The 27,869-nt window shown below is 39.1% G+C and overlaps 1 protein-coding gene across 4 annotated transcripts in view; it reads right to left on the bottom strand.

Moving 5' to 3' along the window:
* The window catches only part of Cntnap5 (contactin associated protein like 5), an 893,594-nt gene that overhangs the window by 539,265 nt on the left and 326,460 nt on the right, over positions 1 to 27,869 (bottom strand). Inside the window, exon 2 of one of the 4 annotated variants that reach the window (XM_029481709.1) lies at positions 10,585 to 10,676. The exons of the other annotated variants lie outside the window; for them this stretch is intronic. Within the exon in view, the coding sequence (XP_029337569.1) occupies positions 10,585 to 10,590 (6 nt within the window). The 5' untranslated portion in view covers positions 10,591 to 10,676. The remainder of the gene's footprint in view (positions 1 to 10,584; positions 10,677 to 27,869) is intronic. 4 annotated transcript variants of the gene reach the window in all.

Raw genomic sequence — 27,869 nt, 5'->3', positions numbered from 1 at the left:
ACTTTGTCTCTGTAACTCCTTCCATGGGTTTTTTGTTCCCACTTCTAAGAAGGGGCACAGTGTCCACACTTTGGTCTTCATTCTTCTTGAGTTTCATACGTTTAGCAAATTGTATCTTATATCTTGGGTATCCTAAGTTTTGGGCTAATAACTACTGATTTCTACTACTAATTACTAATTACTACTACTAATAGCATGTCAACAGTGTTAGTTACTTCACTCACTGTCTTGAGAAAATACAAGAGCAGCTTAAGGGGAAAGGGTTTATTTTCAAGCTGAGTTGGAGGAGATTCATTCCATCATACTGGGGAAGGGAAAGCTGCAGGAACAGAGACCTGCTGATCTCATTGAATCCAGAGTCAGGAAGCAAAAAGTGACCATAACTGGGACAAGTCCACCTCCAGCCTGTAGCCCACTTCCTCCAATGAGGTATTAGCTCCTAAAGGTCCCACAACTTTTCCAAACAGTGCAACCAGTTGTAAACTGTGGGGTAAGTGGACTGTGCAACCAGACAGAACTGGTAAGGTTGAAGCAGTTTCCAAAACCTGGGGAAATCTCATAATTGAGAAAGGCAGGTTTTGGCACTAGCTTCTGGCCAGGCTTCCCCTGTCTTAGAACAAACAACCACAACACACCAATTGAGAGAGCCATGACAACCAGTCATGTAGGGACAACACCCGAGATCCTTCCCTATATAAATAAAGCATTCCTAACATCTCAGATTGAGCCAATAGCAAGCATCTACCCCTGGATGCTACTTTACCCCACAAATATTTATAAGGTCCCTATCCACATGGAATAAAGTCCACGAGTTATTTCAACAGGAATCATAAGAAGGTAGCTCTTTTTATTGAGCAGTAACACTCCAGGGAAATGTTTTCTTTCCTGAAGCTCATTCATTTCTGGAGCTCAGCTCTGCGCAGCAGGCCAGACTCCTCACTCTAGCCCTAGATGGCAGCTGCCATTCACTGTAGATTTTAGCTCCAGCTCTGGCTCTGGTTTCTGGCAGCCTGCTTCAGCTCATCACCACTGCTGCCAATAGCACTAGTGATGGTAGTAGAAGAGATCCGTCTGGCTGCCCTGCCCAGGATTCCTCTCAGAGAGCTGTAACATTTTGGCCATTTCAATCAGGCCAGAAACCTGTAGCACCTTTAGTTCCAGATAGACACACAGCCCAACATAGAACCAAGAATATAAACACCTAAGCTTATGCTGGGATGTTCTGCCTTAAAACAAAACAAAACAAAACAACGAACAAACAAAAAAACAAAAACAAAACAATATTAACCAATGGTCAAATAGACATATTGACTTGTATGATGTAGCCAACTACTTATTCCTAAATGTTAAAGGCAAATCGACATTAAATTATTGAATGCAGATGGTAACCACCAAAACTGCCCATTGAGGTTATGTTTTGCCGCTCCATCTGTGTGGTAGATAAGGGATTATAAGTTGACTGCTGAGAAGCATGTACAGGGTTTCCAGGTTTGTTTCCATATCTACACTGATGCTGTAACATCAACTTTTATGCAGTTCTGCCATATGCTGTATACTTTGGAAGACTGAAATATATACTTAGGAAACTTCATTTTTCCACACTCCACTAAAGAAATAGAATTCTTGGCCTTTCTGAGAAACAGATAAAAAAATCTATCTTTTTTTCCTTCTGAAGCAGAGAGCTACTGTATAAAAGTTGACAGCAGGGCTTGGCCTACTGTTATTAGATTTAAGGTAAGATTTGAAATTTTTATAAGGGCAAAACCCAGAACTAGGGGAGCTGACTTATGTGTCTAAGGTAAATCCCCAGGACAAAGTAAGTAATGAAACCAACATAGAAGACTGGTTAAGATTGTTAACCAGTGCTGGGCGATGGTGGCTCGAGCCTTTAATCCTGGCAATTGGGAGGCAGAGGAGGTGGATTTCTTAGTTCAAGGCCAGCCTGGTCTACAAAGTGAGTTCCAGGACAGCCATGGCTACACAGAAAAAAAACTTGTCTCAAAAAACCAAAAAAACAAAACAAAACAAAAAAAGATTGTTAACCAGTTTACATGTACATGGCAATGTCTCCATAATGTAATCCTGCTAACTACATTCACAAGCTTAATCATATGCTGAACATATTGCCACTTGATAAGTATAACATAATATATATGAATATATATGTATAAGATTTGAAATCTCACATATACCTAATGCTTATCTTCTATCAATTATTGTGAATCTTCCTGTCAATGCACCTTAAGATGAAGGAGACCAGTTCTCTTAGAGTCACAATGAATACCTTCAGAATGATACTCTGCATTGTGTTCTAAGATTTTGACCTGCAACTTTTCTCATGGAGCACTTTATGAAATTAGTGTACCCCAAAAAAATGTGATCACACTGTCAGGATGTGGGAACTCATTTACAGAATTTTAAATCTTTTGCTGGCTTTTGGGAAACAAACTCTTACTATGTTACCAGTTTGACCCCAGACTCTCAATATCTTCTCCTTCAGCCTTTAGAGAGAAAACTGCTGCAATTTTAATTATATGGCATCTGAAAGTTTTCAATGGGATTTCAAGGACACACTCTTAATGCTGATTCAGTACTAAGGGCCACTGGAATGTCATTGTAACATACAGTTTCTTCCACTCCCACAGCTGACCTCAGGGCTCTTAATTCTCCAACTGGAGAGTGGAGTGCTGGAGAGGAGCAAAGAAAGTGTCAGCAAGGAGGAATCTGTAGCTCCATGGTAGCAGCCTATCAGGACAGTAAAGAAAGAATCCCAAGGTGTTGTTGGGTGGCACTTGCTGTTGGCTGCTGACCCCTCCACTACACATGAATGTAGAGTACTTTCCTAGTCTTTTCCAGGTGCAATTAGTCAAGGGCAGAGTATGTTTGGTGCTGGTTTTATGAGGGCCACGTAATGACCAGAACGTTGCTCTGGCTGTGGTTTTATGGCATCTCCTCTCAGAACTTTTCAGGCTCATGGCCATGTGTAAGTGTCTGCACCAGGAGATAAGCCTCAGCTTGTCAGCCAGGTAAGCACTTTCCTTCCAAGCTCACCTAATTCCCCCAACTGAGAATTTCAGGGGAGATAACAAACACAATTGGAAAGGAGTATTAAAGTCGATAGCACATGTCTTTTTTTTTTTTTTTCTTTTGCTGTCTTGAGATTTGAATCTCAGCAGAGGCTGCATAAGTTTGGTGTCTGTCAGCTGTAGGTAAAACCCTGTAGCAAACCGAGCTTATCAAAATCTCCTCTCTGCTACTCTCATTTTTATTTCACTCTTACTTGTCTTTATTAAGCAGGAGGATCTAAAAAAAAATTACAAGTTGTTCAAGCACTGATTCCCCCCATAGGGGGAAACAACAGTATTTGCAGTTTTGAAATGGATTCTTGGAATACGATAGGGGTAGGTGTGAGGCAGATAAGAAAAGAAGAAAAAGAAAGGAGGCAGAAAACACTTTCTACATTAAAGGAAGTAATTTCTGTTGTCAACTTTGCTGCTAAATTGAGACCAAAACCCCTGGCTATTTTTTGCAATCTTTGAGGTCTGTCTTCAAGTGAATGAAAACCAAATAAAGTACCTGCTAATGTGCTTTTGACAGTAGAAAAAGTTCACTTCAGGTTGGGGAGATGTCTCAGTCAGGAATGGTTGCTGTGCAAGCATGGAGACCTGTACTCTATTCTCAAGACACACAGAAAAAGTTGGGTCCAGGGGCATATATATTCCAGTGCTGGGGACAGAAACCGGATGATCTTGCTAGTCAGCTAGCCTTGTTGAGGTAGTGAGGTACAGATTCAGTGAGAAACAGCTGATATTCAACTCTGACCTCGGCATGTGTAGCAGGGCAAGAGAGTGAAGAGGTTTCTCCTTCATGTATTCTTTCTAAGAATACATTTCAGACTTAACAAGAATTGGATACCCTTGACAGAGAATCCAATGGAATATTACCCATATCTATTCTAGTAACCTGAGGTCAAAATGCCCCAGCTAAATTATTCTAGCTTCTGTTAAATTGCCTGCCTGTGCAACAAATTCCCCACCTCCTTACATGCAGCCGCAGAGAGAGATACCCAGATATGTTATTCTTTTTTTTTTCCTTTAAAAGTGCCTTGTTCTAAATGCCTTAGGGTATGCAGATAAGATCTGAAATACCTGCATTTACTCCCAGCCAGCTAAAATAAAGATTTGAATTGCCATAAACCGTGTCTCAGTGGTTATATCTGGTGGGATCCTATAACACGGGCACACGCATGCTTTAATATGTGCAGTCACAAATATTTGGCCAAGACATGTACACGCATACACACACACACACACACACACACACACAAGCACATTCACACATACACAGAGGGGAGAGAGAGAGAGGGAGAGGGGAAGAAGGAGAAAAACCTGTCATTTTAATTGGTGAGAGAAATATAAGTGTTTGGTATGAATGAGTAGATAATATCACAGTGCTATTTCTTTGCATCCATACATACACACACACACACACACACACACACACATATGAAGGCAGATGTTGCTGTTTTACCAATATGTCTACAATGATTCTATTTTACTCTTCAATTACCTTTCTTTTTCTAGCAACCTCCTATATAATATCACTGCATTTTTGTTCTCATAATGAAGCATGAAGCCACTGGACTTTGAAGGGAAAGTGTTACTAAACATTACCTATGACTGTTTTTTCATGTACAAACCCAGGCCTTACATATTTCCTCTCAGAATCTTTTCTAATCTCTATCATATCACTTATTGATTAGAGTTAAAGATTCCTGCTAGAATGAGCTATGGAACCCTGGTAAGATTTGCACAACAGCAGTCTAGCACTGGAGCAGCTAAGGGAGGAGAAACTAATGTTCCAGAATAGTCTAAGATAGAAACTGAATTTGAGAATAGCAAGATGGAAAACTCCTGCCTCAAGAAGAATAGAGGAAGGTAGGAAGAAGAAGGAACGCAGAAAGAGAAGTTGAGGAGGGAACTATGTAGAAGTGATGACCATATCAAATACTATTATTCTTAGTTTCTGGTATAAAAATATAATGTGGAGAAAGTTGATCATGTCCTTTTTACATTTTCCTAAAGGTTAATACAATGAAAGTAGAGCACCCAGTGTCATGACATTTGTTAGCATTTTGTCTAAACTGTACCCCACAGTTACCTGGCAACAGCCATGTATGCTCCTCCCAACAGTTACCTGGCAATAGCCAGGTAGGCCTGACCCACTATAAAAGGGGCTGCTTGCTCCATCCTCCCTCTCTTGTTCCTTTCTTGCTCTCTTGAGATCTTGCTCCCTTGATCTTCCATTCCTTCCCTTTCTCCTCATTCTTTTACCCCCTCTTGCTTCACATGTATCTAAATCAAAGTAAGTTATTTCTCATATCACATGTATCCAAAAGCCATCTGTATTTTGTGTTTAAAGCCAAATTGACTGCCCAAGTTGTCATGGAGACCACAGGGAGGTGTTGGCTAGTGCATTCTGTCATTTAATATATATATATATATATATATATATATATATATATATATACACTGATAGATTATTGTTTATTATTTTTCAGACTTCTGACTACATTGACAGCTATGGTAACTTTAACTTGACAGCTAGAAAAAGCTTTCAGAGATGCAATCTGTTACTTCCTTACCTACACTCAGGTTCCATTGGTTAAATGCTTCATATTTCCTCTTCTTGCTATGCCACTGTCCTAACATTATTTGAGTTTTTTTATAAATTTGCCAAACCCGAATGACACATTCCACTATAGGATCCAACTTTTTAATCACAAATTCTTGTTCCTTCTGTCTGTCCCACAAAAGGCTCATCTTAAAGATTCTTCATGTTGTTCACTCATGTTGTTTTCTCTTTTGTACATTTGTAAGTTACAAGAAACCTACTCAGATCTACCTCTTATGGACCAAATAGACTCCATCCAGATAAGTACATCTGCCCAAAGTTCCCACTTACCACCTATTTCAGAGGGAGGTATTCCTCTGGGTTTCAAATGTACAACTTATAAAACTTTTTTCTTTCTCCCAATGTACTTCATCTTATTCTCTACCTATAATAATGTGTTTCAACATTTTGTCAAGTCCAGGCGCTTACTACATCTAGGACAGCTCCAGAGAAACAACCTCCAGATGCTCCAATCTCCTCTCACAAACACAGATTTTTCTACTGGATCTGTTTCTTCTGATCTATCATTATATAGCTCCACAGACCATGGAAAGCAGGAAGTAGCCAACTCTCCTAAAACTGGACAAACATCTCCCATACCTATTGTTCTAGGTTCCCTAGAGACACATTGCCCCCAAAGCTACCTGGAAGTAGTCACATATCATGAGAATCCTACTCCTGCTTCACCATCACCTCTTTCAAATTTTTTCTTTTTTTAATTAAACCAAAATGGGGGAATGTTAACACTCTGTCTAAACTCCACCTTGCATTTACCTGGCAACAGCAAGGTAGGCCTTACTTTAAAGGTAGGCCACTATAAAAGGGGCTGCTTGCCCCCTACTCCCTCTCTTGGGCTCTTGCTCCCTTGCTTTTCCATTCCCTTTCTTCCCCTTCCCCCTCTGTCTCCACGTGTTCATGAATGACCTCTTCTTCTCTTCTCTTCTCTTCTCTTCTCTTCTCTTCTCTTCTCTTCTCTTCTCTTCTCTTCTCTTCTCTTCTCTTCTCTTCTCTTCNCTTCTTCTCTTCTCTTCTCTTCTCTTCTCTTCTCTTCTCTTCTCTTCTCTTCTCTTCTCTTCTCTTCTCTTCTCTTCTCTTCTCTTCTCTTCTCTTCCCTCCCCCCCCTCTCTCTGCATTTCTCTGCCTCTACTAACATCTTAACTCCCCACCCCATGCCCTGAAAAAACTATTCCATAATATACAGTCATGTGGCTGGGGCTGGTCCTTCAGGGGGAAGGGATGCCATGCCATAGGCCTGCTGTCCCCATACCTGACTATACCCCCATAGAACATATTCTTTCTCTCCTCATCTTCTTATAAACATATCGGTATTAGCTGAAGTTTTGAGGATTATTTTTTTGGAGGTTTACCCTTGTGCTGCGATTAATTTTGTGTCTCTCTATTGAAACAATGGTCCTTAAGGAATTAGAATCTCCTGGGACATTCATAATGAGAGGAGGGAAAGGCTTAATGTCAGCCAGAGGAGGAACTCTTCTCAGCAGATTTCACACAGTACTGTCAATTTGCCAGATCCCTTGCAGGTAATACTGAGTGAAACTAGCAGTGGGTAGCACCACACCCTGAGCAGCTCTTCTTAGTGATTCTCACCACTTTTCTTCTATTTCAGTCTAAATAGAAGACACTTTGGGTTTAAGAAGTGGGTAGGTCTTTTAACCCCTATCTGGGGACACACTGAATATCTACTTTTTTTTTTTTTTTCACTTTTGTTTTCTTTTTAAAATCATTGCTTACTTGTTATGGCTGCCAACCCCAGGCTCTGATGTTAACAAATCTGATATTGTCTTTCAAGGTGAAAAGGGGGAGATAGCTTTCTCTCTAATTTCTTCTGCTTTCCTCATTCCCCTCTTTCCTCTCATCTCTCTTTCTTTACCATGTGAAGACACAGGAGAGAACTACCTGCAGATCAGGAAGAAGGTCCTCAGCAGAAGATGGATTTACAAGATAATCTTCTTATTCCTGACTCCAAACACACAGGAAATAAACTAGCTTTCTGGTCTACTGAGTCTATAGTGATTAAGACAACAGATCTTTAGAATGACCAGTATACACTGAATAACTTTGAAGTCTAAGTACAAAGAGTGAAACTATACAAACTCAATGAAAATGAATGCTCTTGGCCTCTTTCTATCATTGAAATATTACACATTTTTTTTCTACACATGAAGTTTGAGGATATAGTTAACATGAGAGACTGTCTACTTGAAGCTCTGGGTTTAATCCCTAGCACTGAAAATCCGGCATGGTGGCATACTTCTATAATGCCAGCATTCAAGAGACAGACACAGGAGGATGAAAAAAAATCACTGTCATCCTTGTCTCTATAAATGAATTTCCGGTCAGCCTGGGCTATAGGAGAGCCTATTCCAATACCCTAAAATGTAGAAAGGCCTCCAACATTGCAAATTCAAAATGTCCCACAACACTCATTTCAGAATCAAAAGACTTTTTGCTGCCCAGTGTTAACTCTTCTTCAGTAGCAGAAGTTGGGTTCGCTGTTACTTGTCCAGAGTCCACATAACCTGAAGAAAAAATAACATGACCAGGGCTGCAATTTCACTTACACCTATATGGCATGTGGCTGCACTGTTTCTGCTGTTGTTGGCAGATAATCTGGGGCTCTAAATTCACCCATAAAAATAGACAGTGAATTTATTCAACTAAGAAAAGAAATAATTTTTATTCATTTCCATATCTTTTTGGAGCATCTACAGGAAGCTATTCATTTAGAACAGCATAAAAGTGATAATAAGAATTTGACACTGGATTTAAAATAGCAAGCTATTTTTAAATTCACAATTTTTGGAGGGTAGAAACTTATTGCTTACTATATCCTGAATTTCATTTGTTACTTAAAACAAAGTTATAGTTTTTATTTTTTAAAATAGTAAAACAACAGCAAAAACCAGATTACAAAGGTGTCCTAGAACTGAGAATTGATCACACTTTTGCATTTGCTCCCAACAGTGCTTCTACTCTGAGCATTAATCATGCTCTCTGCTGTTGCTGTGCACATACATCAGAGGAATCAGGACATTCTGCTACAAAGCAGAGGATTCAAACTGGATAGAAGTGTTCACACCAAACTGCACTGAAGGTGAGAAACACTCAAGTTCTGCCCAAACTTCACATCTTTTTCAAGCTCAGAGTGATAATTCGACACATGGCCTCATTTCTCTTAAGAAATTCTGCTAGCAAGTAACAGGGATTCTGTATCCATCATTCCATCAATCTGGCAAGTGGCATCTTGTTTTTCTTCTGTTGTTGTTGTTGTTGTTGTTTTAGAGGTGTATGGGTGCATATGGGCATGCACATGTGTGCNTGTGTGTGTGTGTGTGTGTGTGTGTGTGTGTGTGTGTNTNTGTGTGTGTGTGTGTGTGTGTGTGTAGTGCCTGTAGAGGCCAGAAGACATTGCTGGATATTTTCATCAATTCCTTTCCACTTTATTTCTTAAGGCAAGGACTCTAGATGAACTGGGAGCTCCCTGAGGCCACTAGGCTGGCTGGCCAGTGAGTCACAGAGTTCTGTCTCCAGCTCCTCAGAGTTTCTAGGCATTTTGTTTGTTTTTCTATTGCTGTTATAAAATACTGACAAAAAGAAACTTGTGGAGGAAAGGATTTATTTCATTTCAAAGTTTAGAGTTCAACATGAAGGGAAGTAAGAGCAGGGACTCAAGGCAGAAACTAAAGCAGAGACGATGGATGAGCATTGCTTGCTGACTTGCTCCTTATCGCTTTCCCAGCCATGATTTTGGTAGGCCTCAGTTTTTGTGAGGATCTTGGAAAGAACTACCCTTAAAGCAAGGTCTAGTGTACCATGATTTTGGTACTGAGAATGGGTCACCTTATTACATGAATATGTATATCTCAGAAATACTGCATAAATAATCCCTCAAAAGCTTAAAAAAACAAAACAAAACATAGTACATATGCGTATACATGTACACACATACATATAGACATACATATGCACACAGACACCTACATGTATACACATATGAGTACACACAGATGAACACAAAGCTATATAACTCCAGTGTACCCTGAGCACCTGGAAACCTGAAACAGCTGAGAGCTTGAAGCTGAGAGTATCTTTTGTTCTGACACAGAAAGTAATCACATATTATTTTAGAAATATCATATAGACAAAATACAGTATTTTGGTAAGCCTAAGCACAACCATAACTTCATCCAGTAAAGTAAACCTTGAGACAAAGGCAAGTGTACCCTTACGGATGTGTTCAAGTGTTCTCAGCTGGGGTGGGGTAACTTCACATTGTCCCTACTGCACTGGCCTCCTGAATAAACAAGAACTATGCACTGCAGATTAAGGTGTTCATGCCTGCTCCAAGGTATTGTAAAAGTATAGTTAAATAACAAGCAAGTGTCATGCAGTAGGTGGAGTGGCGGGACACCCAGCAGATGATGTACTATGAACAAATTTAAGAGCAATCAATAATCATGATTAGGGAGATGAGTCAGTGGGAAGAAAACCTAAGTTCAAATTCCTAGATTCTTTGCAAAGCTACAGTATGTAAAACTATGATACATTGTGATTCCATTGTTCTCCCAGTGAGGTGATAGGTGCAGACAGACTCTCTGGAAACTCCTGGGCCAGCTAGCCTGATGAACTGGCATCCACATGTATATTATGCCATGTAGGCATCTTGACTCACAGGAACACAAAAATGAGCTCAACATCCACTATCTAACATTTGTACACTGTAATTTTTCTTCTTTCCTAGCACACCTCTGGTTTCCATATCCTACATTAATGCTTTGCCTGGTTGAAGAGGATTATAAAACTTCCTTCTGTCTGGTTCAGCATTTACAGAGAATGAAAACTTAAGTACGGTGTCTGAAGATGCTGCTGACTCTATTATACAGTGCTACAAACCTTCATTCTTCTACGACAGACAGTAATAAATCTGTACAATTTGAATCTACTACAATCTGTAATCACTTAATGGTGTCTCTCCATTCTCCCACCTATAACAGAACAGAAAAATAATAAAAGTTAAAGCAATGTGTGGGGAAGGTTTACACAGTAAATGTAAAAGCTGTTGAATTTTAGGAGTATCTTGGAATATATCCCCAGAGGAATGACTTGTTGACACAAAATAGGATAAATTCCAGAGTTTTGACAGGCATTGTAGCCAAATTGCTTCCTTGTTCCCTGAGACCCACACTGTCTAAGAAATCTTGCTGAAGTCTTTTGTTGTAGATTCCATCCACTCCCTTCCTCTTTTTCTTCCTATATCCCACTCCCTTTTTGACAAAGAATGACAAAATGCAAATCACCAGTCAGATTTATTCCTGTGCCACGCTTAGTAAACATAGCCAAACTAATTATTCAGAGCCAGAGCTAGTGACTCTGAAAGCTGACAGGATTACGTGAATAAATTTCACTACAGACATTACCTCTTTGTGATAAAATCTCAGTCTTAATTTCCAGTGAGGTTGTCAAAATGCATTAGAGATCTCACTCTATTAAAGCAGCTTTGAGTTTTGTGAGCTTGCTGGCTGAGTTATTTAGAAGTTTCATTTATCCAATGTATTTGTAGAGATTTGTAAAGACAACTGGTTTAAAGGATTAACCCTCTTTTAACTGTTTTTCTTTTCAAAGACAGTCAAGACTATTTCTTTCCATCACCAGGGCTAATTGTTGAGCACATATCATTTCATCCTGTTTGCATTATGCAACCTTTCCTTGTCAAGTTTTACAGTTCTTTTGTGCGACCATTTCTTTGCAGTAAGCAATCTTAGCGTATACTAAATGCTAATTGGACCTTTAAAAGGTTACCCTGATAAATATATTTATGTCTCAATTTAAATTTTCTGGGCACAAAGCAGTGAATGGGCACAGTCACTTTGTCCTGTCCTTCGTCTGTACTCATGGTCCTCTTACATCTACCTTGGTCTCAGCAACATTTGATTACTTTGATTTCTTGCACATGTCCCCAGTACCTGATTTCACCTTCTCTGTGTCTGCTAAGAATAGAAGGGCTCTGAGATAAGAAGTCAGTCTCTGGAACTTCCTGTCTGCTGTCTAAAGTAAGGTCCTTCAAATGATTTTAATATCTGATTACCCCTGGTAAGGGCTGGTGGAAGGAATGTTTCCTAGTCTCATTTCTGTTGCTGTGACAAAGTACCCTGACAAAACAAACTTAGTGGAGGAAAGACTTCTTTTAGCTCAGAATTCTGGGTTACAGTCAATCATTGCAGGGAAGTCAAGGTACCAGGAAACTGAAGCATCAAGTCACATCATATCCACAGATGAAAAGAAATAAATCCACACATGCTGACGGCTCATTTGCCTTATTGCTTATGCTCATCTTGACTTCTCTCCACTCTTATACAGCTCAAGAGCCCCTCTCTAGGAAATGATAACAACACTGTGGGCTGGGTCTTCTCACATCTATTATTTGATTTAAGATAATCCCACACAGATCTTCCCAGGGGAACCCAGTGTAGCCACTCTTTCTATTCTGAGGTGACCTTAGGGTTTTTTTGTTTTTTGTTTTTTTTTGGATGAGAAATAAAGAGAAACATCATAGAGTGTAAGACACTGAACTCACTGTGACTTTATGCTTTCTATGATCAGATTATATATCCTTCCTATTTCTTGTTACCTGTATTCCATTTGAATCACCCTATCTGAATAGGTTAACATCTTCTATCTATCCTGCCTCTCTAAACATTCTTTTTCACAAATATTGGTATCTTTTTTGCAGAAGCTTATTTTTCTGTTACATTAAAAACACCTCTATAAATATACATAATTTTACTGAGATGATGGTTGATATCCAAAATGTAAATATTCTACTGATGTTTACAAAATTTTACTAGAACCAAGTACTCTGAACTGATTATCTACCATATTGAGCATTTAACCATCCTTTCAGGCATACAGCCATATAGGTACTTGGTTTCAGTCTTACAATTTTGTAGATGGGTTTGCCCTTCCTAGTATTCCTCAAAAATACTGCTCGATCTCATTTTGTGCTTTTATATCATGTCATTTATGTATCTAATAGAACATTATTCTGGCACTAAAAGGAGTCTTGTTGAGCTGAAATGAGATCCCAGAAAACAATCTCCACTAGGAAGTACCACTTCAGTGGATGGTAGTTTTGAAGTGATGAAAAAGAGTTACTTTGGAATGGATAGAGCCTAGTGCCTTCCCTGAATCTGAGGTTCTATGTGGCCAGGGATATTAGTAAATACATTTGACATGCACTCTATTTTCAGAGCCTGAAGTTACACTGTGATAGATGATAGTAAGTACCCATAGGTGAACATATGATTATAAAGAACAAAGAAGACCATCATACACACTGTTTATAAGCCTATAATCCTGGATCTGGCTTGGAATAACCTCCCAATGAATGAATGCATGTGTTCAGGCAAGTTTCCTAAGTTCTTTAAAAACACAAGCTTTCCTTAAGGACAGAAAGACCACATCCCAGGCTAAAATGATGGTTCAGTAAAGAAAATAGTAATACATGCATAAGGATATGAGTTTGACCCTCATGCTCCATTTGAAAATCTGGGCATCATAAGGTATACTGGTACTCCTAGCACTGGCTAGGCAAGACACATATAACCAGCTATCCTAGCCTATTCACAGAGCGCTAATCAATGAGCCCTGTCACCTACAGTCTTGGCAAATATGTGCACATATATACACACTCATACAAATACAAATACACACATATATACACACACGCACACACACGCACACATGGATGTGCACATGCGGTGGGGCTAGGGAACATAGCATCTAGGAGCTGTTTGAGCTATATTCAGAGGCTCCTGTATGACCATGGGATAGCCTCTTTGAGGACCCGCTGCAGTATTTGCACAATCTGTCTCCACAGACTTGGGGTCCCTCTAGGGTAGTTGTCTCCTAGCCCTGCATTCTGCCATGTGACAGTATGATAGAAGTATGGTTCAGGACAAAACCAAACATCTGACCCCAAGCCTTGAGTTATGACTTTTCAGGGTTTGATCTCTCTATGATCAGAGTCTTCACTGAGAGTGTTAGGAGTGAAACAATAACTTCTTTCCCTGGGACAGGCTTTAGCTGACTAATTCCTTGCCTAGCTTGCAAAAAGCATTGAGTTCAATCTCAATACTATGTATACCACATATTGTGTTGCATGTATGCAATCCCAGAGCTCAGAAGGTGGAATCAGAAAGATTAGGAGATTAAGACTAATCTCAGTGACATGGTGAGTTTGAGAGGAGCTTGGGCTATATAAGATTTTGATTAAGAGAAGGAGGGTGGTCCTTACCCTTCCATCTCTCAAAAGCTACTAGAAAATCCATTTGCTTCCCACAGTCTCTGTTAATTCTCAGAGGAGAGGCAGCCAGCTTGACACTTCATCCTTTGTCTCCTCTTTTTCATCCTTAGCATAACTTTCTGGGATTGGCTTCCATTTAGAAATATGCACAGTAGACTCTACTGTGAGAATGGTCTGGCTAAAGTTATGAGGGCTGTGTGCAGACCTGGAGATTGGATGTCATGGAAAAACCTCAGTGATTAAAAAAGAAATCTTTTGTTCAAAATTAGGGATCCTAGTAAAATTACCAGTATCTCTTAGAGGTCTACGCTGCCTGCCAAGACCTTACTATTCCCAGCAGAAGGACTGACTCAATCCTCATCGCTCAGAATGCCAGCTATTGTGAGGGTTGGGAAATGAAAGGTTTTAAGCTTTGGATCACACACAATTAACATAAATGGAACAATAATGTATGATTCTCTCAATAAGTTCTGATGGCTACAGGGCCAAGATATTTTCTATTCCAAGCTGACAAGAATGCAATTACCTTAGAGAAAAGTGAAACATCAACATGACCTTCGTAGCAGATACTTAAATCAGGAAGGCAGATACTTCATTGGAGGTTAGTGCAGTCTGATGGCTTTGTGTTTGGCAGGTGACTACGAGACCCTGACCATTAGGCTTTAACCACTTCACACAGCCCAGCTTACTGTTCTCCTTTCTGCCTTGAATTTAGGAAGGGTGACTACCTGATCTTGACCTTCCCATCCTACAGAAACATGGTAAATATACATCCCTTTTCCACTGAATTTACTCTGCCTCAAGTATTCTGTTATATCCATAGAAATTGCACTGTGGTGATAACTGAATTACTTTCCAAAGTCTCGTCTCCAAATGCCATACGAGGATGAGGACTTTGATACCTGACTTTGTGATGCACACAAACATTGATCTACAAAGGAAAATGGCAACTTTTTTGAAAAATACTAGGAGAACTTGAGAGAAAAGGGTGCTGTAATAGGAAACCATTTACAGTGAGATTGAGATAATGCTACAAAGTGTAGGGCAGAAGGAATGGTGAAGGAGTACATAAAATTTCCATCATACAGTATTACTGTTTGCATTGATAATGTCACCAGAGGCCTGTCCATGCTCTAAAGACTTGATATGTAAGACAGAATACAAAGGAAGGATGCTGAAATACTGGTATGTACCCATAGAGAGGATGCTGGGACACCCATCTCCCTCTGTCTCTCTTTTCTTTATGTGGTATGTGTTCCTGATATCCATGAGCCTGAAGAAATGGGATCAATAAGCCATAGACTGTAAAATTCTTGAAATGTGAATCAAAATAAATTCATGGTTTTTATGTTAATTATGTTGAGTTTATTTTTTATGGTAATAGAAACTTGTATGCAAAGATCCTACTGAATAAAGATTTGATTTCTTTTTTTAAGTGTAAGCTTCCAAAGTAGAATAGAGTAGAAAACCCTATTGTAGGGAGGATTTGGCTTAAAACAATGTAAGCACGTTCTTGAGAGAAAGGCTACTTAACAATAGCAGAGATTAGATGATACAGTACCATCACTATGCCAACCTTACACACCTTTGTAGGACTGTCACAGGGGGATTTCTGTGAGGATGAGAACTGGGTTGGATGATTGCCAAAGTTACAGATTTTGCGTCTGGATTTTTTAATCAAAAATAGCATTTCACTTAGAGAAAAAAGTGTGTTGCAAGTCTCCAGAGGACATGGGTCTCCACTGCTTGCATCGCAAGGTCTTAACAGAGTGGAGAAGAAATTTAAGCAATGTATTAAACACTCCGTGGACATTCTGAGCAGATGCCACAGAAATTCTGGAGTTCCATTGCAGTAGCAGTAGAACATGAGAGAGAGAGAGAGAGAGAGAGATGCTACCATCCATCACTCTATAGGAAATAACAATACTGTGTTCAAGGTCAATTGAGCTTATATTCCCTATATACTCACCCCAAGCAGTTCACTTATTCACTGAGTCACTTATTCATCCAATAAGTATCAGTGAAGTCTAAGTGTGGGATACTGCAAAGATGCACAATGAATGATGAGCTCTGTAGGACTCCATAGCCAGAAGGCAAGCAGGAGAAAGGAAAGAATACAGCATGACAAATAAAGATAGAGAAAGGAGGAAAATGGGGCACTGTGTCCCATCTGTGTTGGTGTCTTCAGAGAGTACAGCAAGCAGATTAACCTTTCCTTATGTGGTTGTTCTTAGTGAAGAAGGAACCACAATATACTTAGTATAGAATTGAAGATGTTCAGGCTGGCCTAGAATTGTTCATGTTATCCCCTTTCCTTGCTACTTAAATCCATATAAACACAGCTCCAGGAAATCAGAAATGGCTGTTATGATTGCTTATTTAGTGGTAAGTGTCAAGTAAGACACAAAGGATGGGGTTGTGAAATGAAAAATATATCCTGACCCAGAGAAGAAATACCTGTGAAAGATAAAAAGGAATAAATCATCAGTTGCAGAATAATTTCCTTGTACAATGCATTACTTTTTGTGGCTGTTATAAAATACCCTAAAATGCACGTTAGCAGAGAAATCGTTTATCTTTGCTCATATGCCCAGGTCATAGTCCCCAATTATGTGGAAGTCATCAAGGCAGATATTTAAAACAGCAAGTCATATCACATTCACTGAACAAAAAGATGTGAATACATGTGAGCCTATTTATGTTCAGTCCCCCTCTACACTTTATAGCTTAGGATTCCCTAATATCCAGAATAGACGGTTCCTCTTACATCAATTACATTATCAAGACAATTCCCACAGACATGCTCAAAGGCTAGCTTAATCAAAAAGATTCTTCACTTAGACTCACTTCTCAGATGACTATAGATCTTGGCAAGCTGAAAATTAAAACTAACTTGCACAAACGGTTATATTGCATCAATGCAGTAAGTGAGCGGAGTGGAAGAACTAGTTTGCCTATCTGTGCTATGAATGATGGCATGCTCACTGTATTGAAGTGGGGTACAAGAAAAGTTATATGTAAACTGCTGACCTTGTATGGTACAATGAATGATAGCTGAGTATTCACTGCTTATTATGTGTTCACTGCAGTGGCACCTATTGTTCCCCTTTTAGTTCTTCTGTTATTGGAGCAAGTGGGAACATTATCTTCATCCATTGTTATGTCTTGCTGTTTTGATTGTCTCACCTGGATCCCTTTATGCTCTAGATTTGTACTGAAGTTCACTGAATGGCCTGGATGAATCAATGCCTAAGTGAAATGCCTAGAGTAAGTAATTCAGGGTATATGTGTTCTGTGGACTTTGAATACTAAGGTCACAGTGCCTATGGAATGGTGGGTGACATTGTCCTTCTCTTAAACATGCTCTACTGCAGCCAAACCCCTGTATTTCTGTGATATCTTCCTGGTTTACTTAAGCATGTTGGGGTATGCTGGGTAGTATTGCTTTAGTTTCTTTTCTACAGTGTGAAGGTTTATTTTATTTATTTATTTATTTGTTTGTTTGTTTTTTTATTTTGTACAACAGTCGAAATTGTTACCTTTTCAATACTTGCAACACTAGCTTTTCCTCAGTGGCACATCACCTTCCTTACAAATTCAGAATCAGAGAGCAATATATGTCTTTAATTGAAGTTGAATGATAAAACTTTGTTGATAAAACTCAAGGTGTAGCAAGACCGCCTCCTTGGTGCCTGAGTTGAAAAGTGACTTTTAATCATATGCCGTGCACCAGCTGCTCATTGGAACAACTTAAGCCACTTAGACATTTGTCTCATCCTTGAGTCCATATGGCATCCCTATGGTCCTCTGGGTTCTTCATTCTATCTGATACTCACCTGTCAGAAGTGGAGCTGCAGAAAGGGCAAGGCAGACACGCAGGGAATATAAAAGGACTGTTGGTGTACCTGACACTGTGGTTATCTCTGCCACACATGACTAAGGAAGTTAAATAGCAGAGGAACAAGATAATTGAAGAATAAGAAATACAGGGTTTATTTTGTATGAACCTATGTATTCATTTTTTATGTAATCAGAATTATGTTAATTTTATATGTATTTAGATTAGCATTCTAAGGCTGTAATCAAATCAATTTTGAATTCAGGAAATTTGCTTATCTTTTTAAGGTCTCAGGTTCCTTGTCGTTAAAGATGCTACATTTAGTGGTTAATCCTAATTGTCAATTTAATGGGATTTTGAATTGCCATGGAAACACACCTTTGGGTACATTCATTAAAGTTTCTAGGGACATTTGAGTGAGAAAGAAAAATTCACCCCTAACTGTGGGAATCTCCATGACCATGGACTGGGCCAACTGATTTAATAAAAAGGAGAGGGTCTAAACACTAATGTTGATCTATTTCTGCTTCTAGACTATGCATAAAATGTGACCAGTTTTAACCTCTCTTTTGCTGTGTCTTCCCACAATGATGGACTGTATCCTCAAACTACACACATACACACACACACACACACACACACACACAAACAATCTCACCTACTTATCAACAACTTTTGTGTGCTCAAAATTTACTTAATTTCTCTTTATCTATTCTACTTTGACCATAAAACTAAATGTCTTCAAAACAGTAAAGATAGTCTTCAGATATTTCTCTACATCAATACTTTATAGTAAGTGGAATAGTTTGCTCTTGCAAAGGAATCAAGTTCAGTTCCCAGCATCCACATCAGGGTGACTTATAACAGCCTAAATCTATAACTCTAGAGGACACAGCGCCTGGCTTCAGTACACACAGTACTTGTGTGTACACACCTACCTACACACAGACACAGACATAACAATAAATAGAAAAAAATAAATCGTAAGCAAACATGGCACAATGACCACAGCCTCAATTTCAGAATTGTGTATGCAGTTGCAGATGGTTTTCTCTGAGTTGAGGCCAGCTTGGCCTACATAGTGAATTCCAAACCAACTGAGCAAGCATATATCTTGATTTTATCCCATGAGTTATAATACACTGAGAACTAATGATGGTAGAAACTATAATGTGATACTGTTCATTAAACTATCTTCACATTCATAGGAGCTGACAACTTGTTCAAATATGTAAATGAATGTACTGGGATTCAAATATTTTATATTAAATGCTGTGATCTATTTATTTTCTCATGTTTTTAAACTTATTATTATTTCATTTTATTTGTTTATGTGTATGTATGTTCAGGTATGTATGTGCATGTACATGGATATGTGTTCCATATCACTCACCTGGCTCATCAAGTAGGTTAGGCTAGCTGGTCAGGCATCCCCAGGAACCTGTTTTTTGAGTACCCAAAACCAAGTAGACAAGTGCCTTTCATCAAACACAACACTTTTTTTTTCATTTAAATTTGCTTTCTTTTTAATTATTTATATGTGCACTCAATTGAGTGTGAATATGAGTGTGAACACAGAAGTCAAATATTCTGGAAGCCCTTGGAACTGGAGTTATTAGTGATGGTGCGCTTCCACATCAGGGTTCTGGGAACTGAAGTCTCAGCCTTTTCAAGAGCAGTATGTGTTGTTAACCAGGGAACTATTTATCTAGGACCTATAGCCAGCATCTTGACCAGGCATATTTTACAGGAGTGTTGGGGATCAAACTCAGGTCTTTGTCTTTGTAAGGCAGACACTTTACAGCTGAACCTCTCCACCTATCTCATACACACTATTTTGGGTTTATCATTTTACACTGTTCTCTTGACTGTAGTGCCTCCGCCCATGGGGGTGTCTCTGTGGATATGAACATAGTATGGAGGAGCATGGTAAGGAATATGGATGCCAGAGAAGACTTCACAGAGCAGAGAGGGTGCACAGGGTCTCTACCGTTGCCTATATGTTCAGAGTTAAGAAGTACATTAAAATAACGATCTAAATAGATCTACAGACTTCTATGACACTGACTTGTCTCTCTCCAAGCCTGATGTTAATATTCACTTCAGAATAGACACAGGTGAGGAATTCAGGTCATATAAAAGCCTACCATAGGCTCCACAAAAAGGTAGGACATAAAGAACTGCTCTCATTGCTCCACATCATCAGAGATAATGTTTTGCCAAGTGTTTCCAGCTCTCCTGAGAATGTTGGTCTGAAAATGCATAGGGCCATTGTGATCCTTGGCATGGACCTGTGGGGCTGGAGGTGAGAAGTAAGGCACATATGCAAAAAGCATCAAAGGTACAGGAGCAGCTTGGCAGGTGCACATTACAAAAGCTGACATTTCAAAATACACAACTAATTTTACTTCAAGTAAATGCCAAAATTTGAAAAATATTAAGAATGTTTTTGAGTGGTGGTGGCAGGTTTTCCCCAGTTAAATATTTTGTTTTGCTTTAAAGGAAATACAGATTCAATCTTTAGACTGCAGATATGAATATTAATTAAGAATGAACCCAAAGAATCAATTCAGCAATAAACAAAGTCACTGGTATTTGTGGTAAAACAAGTATAAGGGCAATGATATATGTTGTGGACATAGTTTCTAAATTTCCCTTTCTCTTTTATTCCCTTTCCTTCCCTAACTTTCTTTCTTCCTTCCTTCCTCGATACCTCTCTTCCTTTTCCTTCTTCTGCACCCATTGCCACACACATCTCTTTGAAACAGCTTCTTAATTACATCTCACATTTTATAGATTAGATTAAATCACATCATGAATAGAATTTTATCTGTCATCAAAGGGCTGGTATACAAGGACCTCAATGTGATTTTGGAATCTGTATATGTTAGGAGAGCCGCAAACATATGCATGACTGTGTGGACACTTGTGTGCATGTGTGTGTGAAGGCCTGAAGTCAACCACAGCTGTTGCCCTCCTAATTTTTCTGAGACAAAATTAAACTCACCATATAGAAAGCAAGCCTAAGTAACCAGTGAACACTAGGGATCCTCCTGTCTCTGCCTACCAGACAACAGGATATCAAGTACACGTCATCATGCCTGGCTTTTTATGTGGTTTCTAGAGTTTTATGTCAGGTCTTCATGCTTGCAAGGCAAATGCTAACACATAAGTTATCATCTCCCAAAACTCAAATATTGAGAATTTTAAAATTTTTAAATTTGCAATGATAAGAAAACTAGATTAAGGTATTAATATATACAGGTATTTGTACATATATAGGATTAAGAAATATTTTGTACATATAACATCTATGCACTCATTCATACATGTGTGTGGGCGCACACACACACACACATCTGAAGGTAGGAAGAAAGAGCTAAGACTTACCCAAAACTTTTAGAATTTAAACCATGTAGTAGTTTCCCCAGATAAACTTCTCCTACTTCAATATGACTTCTTATGTTCAGATCTGCCTTTTCTAGTCTGGCATGTCTGCTTTCCCTGTTCTCATTCAGTTCCATACTCAGAGGATTACTCCTTCAAATCTCTTGATCTTGTAAGCACTAGAGCAGAATGTTCTCACCTCTTACCTTATAGCTGTTGCTTGGGCTCTATCTCTAGTGTAAATAGCAGTGCCATAAGTTCTCTCTAGTTGTAGTGCCAGCCCCTCCTTCTCCCTGTCTTAACCTTCTGGCTACGTTGACTTTGCAGTGGTAGCATTCTCAAGACTTCTTTGCCTCCTGTGTCCCTTAATTTGAGCACACAAATATGCTGTAAAAATTATCACCTACAAAACAAATACCACATAGAAAGCAAGGCATAGAACAGCACACCTGACCTAGGCTCTGCTGCCCTACTTGGTCTGCTTTGTTTTCCACTACAATTCATGTGCTGTGCCCTTGCGTTTTTCCTGGTCCTTCACTGTCTCTTTTAGAATCTGGGTTCTATGTTTATTGTTTGTTTCTTTATTTTGCTGTGTCTCCTGTCCAGTATCTCCTTGATTCAGAAGGGCTCTTCTCATAGCAGGGCTTGTTAAAGCCAAGACTGTAACCAACATGTTCAATAAATCCATATCTGTATGCAAATCATACCTTCTAGTGAATTTGTTGCTCATCTATCTACTGGTGATTCAGATTTTTGTACCTTTTACAATGCCATCTTACTATACCATCATTGCTTAGCCTAAGTGAGCTCAGCATGAGGCTTTATGGCTGATGATTTTCTCTCAAGTCAATACTAGGTGTTTGTCTTACTTACTTTTAATTGCAGTAATAAAACACTGAGACTAAAATCAATTTATGGAAGAAAGTATTCTCCTGACCTACACATCCACATCAGTCTATCACTGGAGAAAGTAAGGACACTGGTGACACACACTCAAGGCAGAGGCAGGAATTGAAGCAGAAATCACAGAGAAAATCTGCTTACTCACTTGCTCACCAGGGCTCTCCAGGACCAGTCTGGGATGGTTCTACCCATAGTGATCTGAGCCTTCACACATCAGAGATTAATGAAGACAATACTCCATAGACTTGCTTATGAGCCATTCTTATGTAAGCCTTTTTTCTCTGTTAGAGTTTTCATTTCCCATGCATATTTAGGTTTATGCCAGGAGAGTTAAAAATATTCAGTACAGGAGCACCCATGCCTATTGTTCCCCCATTTCCAGTGAGTCTTCCCTTCACCTCCATCTCAGCATTATTACTTTTTCCTTTCTACTACATGGCATGCATACATGGGTGTATATACATGGATATGTGAGTGGATGTGCATGTACAAAAGAGAGAGTGATATATATATATATATATATATATATATATATACACACACACATACACAAACATATAGAGCATGTATGTACAAGAGAGAGAGAGAGCATGCATGCATATGAACACACATACATCACATATTGCTATGTGCCCAGACTCGATACCTACCTGGATGTAGTCTTTGCCTTCCACTTTCTTTCTTTTTGTTTCCACTGCTCTTACCAGGATAGCTGACCCCATAGGCCTCTAGAGATACTTCTTTGTCCCCCTCTAGAGATACTTCTTTGTCCCTCATCTCCCAGTAGAAATTTTGGGTTTACAGACTCACATGATTCTATGTCCACCTTTTCATAGTTTCTGTAGTTCAAACACACATCTGTGAACGATCACGTTTTCTTCTTGTTGAACCAATATTTTCACCACCTTGACTAGTATTCATTGAGTTTGCACAGTCACAACTCTGACCCATAATTGTTCCCATCTGAAAGAATTATATATAAGGATGGAAATGGAGAGAAGCCTGAGGACAGGCCCAAAGTGGGATCTAGCTCAAGGGGAGGTCCCAAAACCTGACACTACTACTAAGGCTATGGAGCACTCATAAAAAGGGACCTAGCATGACTGCACTTCTGAAGACCCAACAAGCGGCTGAAAGGACCAGATGAAGATATTTTCACACAACCAATGGACAGAAGCAGCTGACTCCTGTTGTTGAATTAGGGAAGGCTGAAAAGAACTTGAGGAGAAAGGCAGTGCTGTAGAAGGACCAGCAGTCTTAATTAATCTGGATCTCTGAGATCTTTCAAACACTGGACCACCAAACAGGCAGCATACACCAGCTGAAATGAGGCCCCCAACATATAGTAGAGGACTTCCAGGTCTGTGTTCATTCAGATATGATGCACCTAACCCTCCCGAGGTGGGAGGTCCCAGGGAGTTTAGAGGTCGGAGTGGGGGCATCCACATGGGGTGGTATGGGGAGGAGGTGTTGGATATGGAACTGTCGTAGAGTGGATGGGGGGGGTAAAATATTGAGTGTAAATAAGTAAATAAATTAATTAATTAAAAAAAAGAATACTGTGGAATTACTCTATGGTTTGTAGAGAGACAGACAATGTCTAAAATTCTCTGCTAGTCAAAAGAGCCTGGTCTTAGTCGTTTTGGTTGCTGAAAGAGACTATTTTTGGTCTTTTGTGGTTTCCAACAAACAAGCATTTTCCTTGCAACACTTATTATGCATTTTGTGTTCCTCAGAACTAAATTATGTACTCTGCACAGCTCCTTGTTTTCTTCCCATGGGTTTCTTCTATCTCTTTCCAAACTTGCAATAAAGATTGAATTGAAAAACTTCAATGCTCCAGATGCTACTCTTGAAGGAAGAGCTAGTCAGTCAGTAATCTCTAGGGATGTGGGGAGTTCAGGGCAATGTTATAGACCCAAGGGAGAGAATAGCCATCAAAACAGCCTGTGCCTTCAGGAAAGCTGTGCTCCACTGAGAAGAAAAAGAGAAAACACATATTCTCTAAAGGAACAAACAATCTTAAATAATGATATGTGTTGTACACAACAGTCCCTTATTGCTCTATGCAGTATAAAGGACATGGCATTTTCCTAAAGTCCTGGAGACTATAGTTTTTAGAAGGTGACATTTGAGCTGAGCCTAGATGGTTCAGAACAAATATCTCTGAGAAGTGATCTGAGGATGTGAGTTTTATCCAAAATGAACTTAAGTGTAAAGAAACTGATATAGAACACAGCTATGTGTGTTTAGGAACAAATAAAAGACTAATACAGGTGAGGCAAATGCACACATAGAGAGAATGGTAGAGATTTAGATAGGCTGGAAGGGCATTTGATTTCATTTAGGTGTGAATAACAACCAACATAACACTATACCTGCTGGACAGCTATGATTCATTTTACCTGTGAGCACACATTGAAAGTTTATTTGTCCTCCTGGAGAGACATTCCTTTGATAGTCTAAAAACTTTCATCTTCGAGATTCCACTGTAAACTGAAGACGAGCAGTTCTTAAGGAATCTTCTGGGTTTATAGTACTAGATTGGAAATGCTGACACATCAATTTTGTAGATAGAACAAGTTTAACATTCTTGGTCTTTTGGTTCTAAGACAGTCATTGCTGTACTATTGAATCATAGCCTGTAAGCTACTTGAATAAATCATATACAAATATAGAGATATAATTATATGTATTTGTGTTCTATGAATTCTGTTTCTTTAGAAACCCCTGATACAGTGCCACATGGTTATTTTTTTCTGTTGCTGTGATTAAGTACCCTGATACCACAGATGAAAGGAGAAGTGTTTATTGTAGCCAACAGTCCCAAAAGGATATTGTTAATCACAGTCAGGAAGATGCAACACCAATTTTAAAATATTATAGTGGTAGGAGCATCAGGATAGTTGGCCATGTTGTATGAAGACACATGAAGCAGAAAGCAAAAAAGAAATTGGGGATTTTCTACCAAAACCCTACCTCCTCAAGGTTCCATATCGTTTCCAAATAGACCAAGTCCTAAAACACATGTAGCTATGGTTATTTCACGTTCAAACGCCAAGAGTCCTTGTTCATAAACTAGTTAATTATATCTAGACAGGTATATTTGGATACAAAATTCATACACAATGTCTGCTAAGACAGACAGTAGTAGGTAGCACAGAATGAGTTCTGGGGTGGGCTATCCTGTAGACTGCAGACTACTTGGAATGGCAGAAAATATTTGAAAAAGAAGAGTAAATATAGTGGATAAATTACTAACTAAAGTTCTGATTTATGTTTGGTCTAAAGCAAAGGAGTTTGTATAATGAAGGCATCAAGAAATCTGTTTAAATTGTAATTTCCTTGGCCTTTGTCTATTGCTGAACATCATAGAGTGACAGCATAAAAACTTCTTAGGGAGCTGCAGTTGAAATGAACAGACGCAGATTCCTAGGCCTGCATGGATGAAACTCTTTTAAGCATTCACAGAGCAGCAAGGGTTAGTGTGCTGCCAGAGTAACGAATTAGGTTACACACCAGTAAGTAACAAATTAGCAATAGCTCAAAGGAACTGGATGAAAATGGATTTCTTCACAGGAAAGCCAATATACATTTATAGCAGATATGTGTATCGTCATCTCTATTGTAATGGAAAAGGATGTTCTCCTAAAGATGAACATTTATTCTCCTATAGAGGAACCCATGAACTACAGAATGTTATTCTGACAAGAAATAAGAAGTTCTCTCAAGTTGTTGACCAGGGCAGTCCAAGAGACTCACGAAATCTACAGCTATATTGTTGCTGTCCTTGACTTCCAGAGGTAGAAGGTAATTCCCTATGGATACACACTTCAGAAACAGGGAGGCACCTTGGAAGCTTCCATTGGGGGTAAGCTACCAATGACCTTATGGAGCATGGTGCCTATGAACCACAACAAAGACCAGCATGGCACAATAAACTCTAAGGGCACATTTACCTTGTCTGTAACCAACAACTCTACAGTTAGACTAAAAACCAGCTTATCAGGAGGGAGACGATGTTCCATACTGGAAGCTTGTATAATGAACTGATTCATTGTTAGTGCAGTCATGGTTATTGAAGAAGAATCTACAATATAAACCAGTATAATTCCTAATAAAAATCTATAAATATTTGTTCTTATACTCACAAATACGTGTAGTATTCACATCTTATCAAGGAAACTTCTCTTTGTATCAGAAGAAGACTACTACAGAAACCATGGCCAATCAAAATGATGAATTGAGGATCCTAGTCCCAATGAATCCTAGTCCACAAAATACAAAACTCAAAACTAACTCTCCCCCCCTACTCTCTATCTCTCTGTCCCTCCCTCCTTCTCTCCCTCCCTCCCTCCCTCCTTCCCTCCCTCCCTTCCTCCCATGAGGTATAGGGAACATTTCAGAAGACAAGAGTATAAAAGTCAGGAAATCAGGGAGTTTGCTGTGAGATTGACTCTCATAGTAATGTCTGAAGCTATACCCATCTCACCAACATAACTGCCCAAATGTTAGCTAAATGAGGAAATATCAATGGATATATCAAAGTGGATGCAGAAATCCTGTGAGGCCTTGACTCTACACAAAGAACTATAGGCAACCAAGGAAAACTGGGAAAGGCATGGGAACAGAAATAGAAAAATACACCTGAAAATATTAATGCATATTTAGCTTTAAATTTCTATTGAGGTAGCCATTAGGCTTTTAACAAACATGCCTTTCCCCATGCTTTTCTACCAGAAGACATTGATTTTAGTCTTGCACATTTCTTACCTTAATGCTTCAGAATTTAAATCTAATATAAAATTCACCCTCACCTCTTTCCCAAATCTCAGGAAAATAAACTGTCTATAGGGGTCAATATTTCTATTCAAATATAGGATATAAGTGGAAAGAGACCAATCAGGAGCTTGTTCCCTACCACTTCTCTTGAAAGAGAAGCCTGACTCAAGGATGCAGTTAAGTCATTTCTACAGCCTTCTTATTCTTAAGAGGAAGAGTTTGGCCCATCTTGGTCTTTGTGGATGTTCATATGAAAGTAAGGACCCTGCTCCAAATAGAAGGAACTTGATAGTAACATGTAAAGCATTTTCATTAAAAGAAATTTATTCAACCATAAACTGTCACCCCTTACACACAATTTTCCAACAGTCATATTACCAGTACATCTTCACACCAAATACATGCATATTTCCCACGTATTAATTTATATGCAGCTCCAATGTGCTGAAACATTCTTACCAAAGCCCAGGGAGATGATTTAATCAGAAAAATGCCTGCCATGCAAAATGAGGACATGAATTCAAATCACCAACATCCACATAAAGGGGGGGGGTGGTTGTAAGGAAGCAGAGATAAATCGACCCCTGGATCCTAGGGGCCAATCAGTGAGCCCCAGGTGCAATAAAGCATGGACTCCAGAGATAAGATGAAGAACCACTGAAGTAAATATCCAGTGCTAGTTAGCCTTTGGATTTCACACACATACTATCACACACTTGCTAACAGAAGGGATTGCACATATGAACACAGCACATCCATACTCTACAAATACCACACCAGGCATAATACACAAATACATGCACATACAAACTGAATACTCCTTACACTCCGAGACAATAAAACACACTTCACATACCTAAGACATACCCCGTGTACTGGCTATTTTTGTGTCAACTTGACACAGCTGGAGTTATCACAGAGAAAGGAGCTTCAGTTGAGGAAATGCCTCCATGAGATCCAACTGTA

Source organism: Mus caroli, chromosome 1 (assembly GCF_900094665.2).
Source record: "Mus caroli chromosome 1, CAROLI_EIJ_v1.1, whole genome shotgun sequence".
Lineage (NCBI taxonomy): Eukaryota > Metazoa > Chordata > Mammalia > Rodentia > Muridae > Mus > Mus caroli.
The sequence above is the reverse complement of the archived record's forward strand: the minus strand, read 5'-3'. Positions and strand labels throughout refer to the sequence as shown.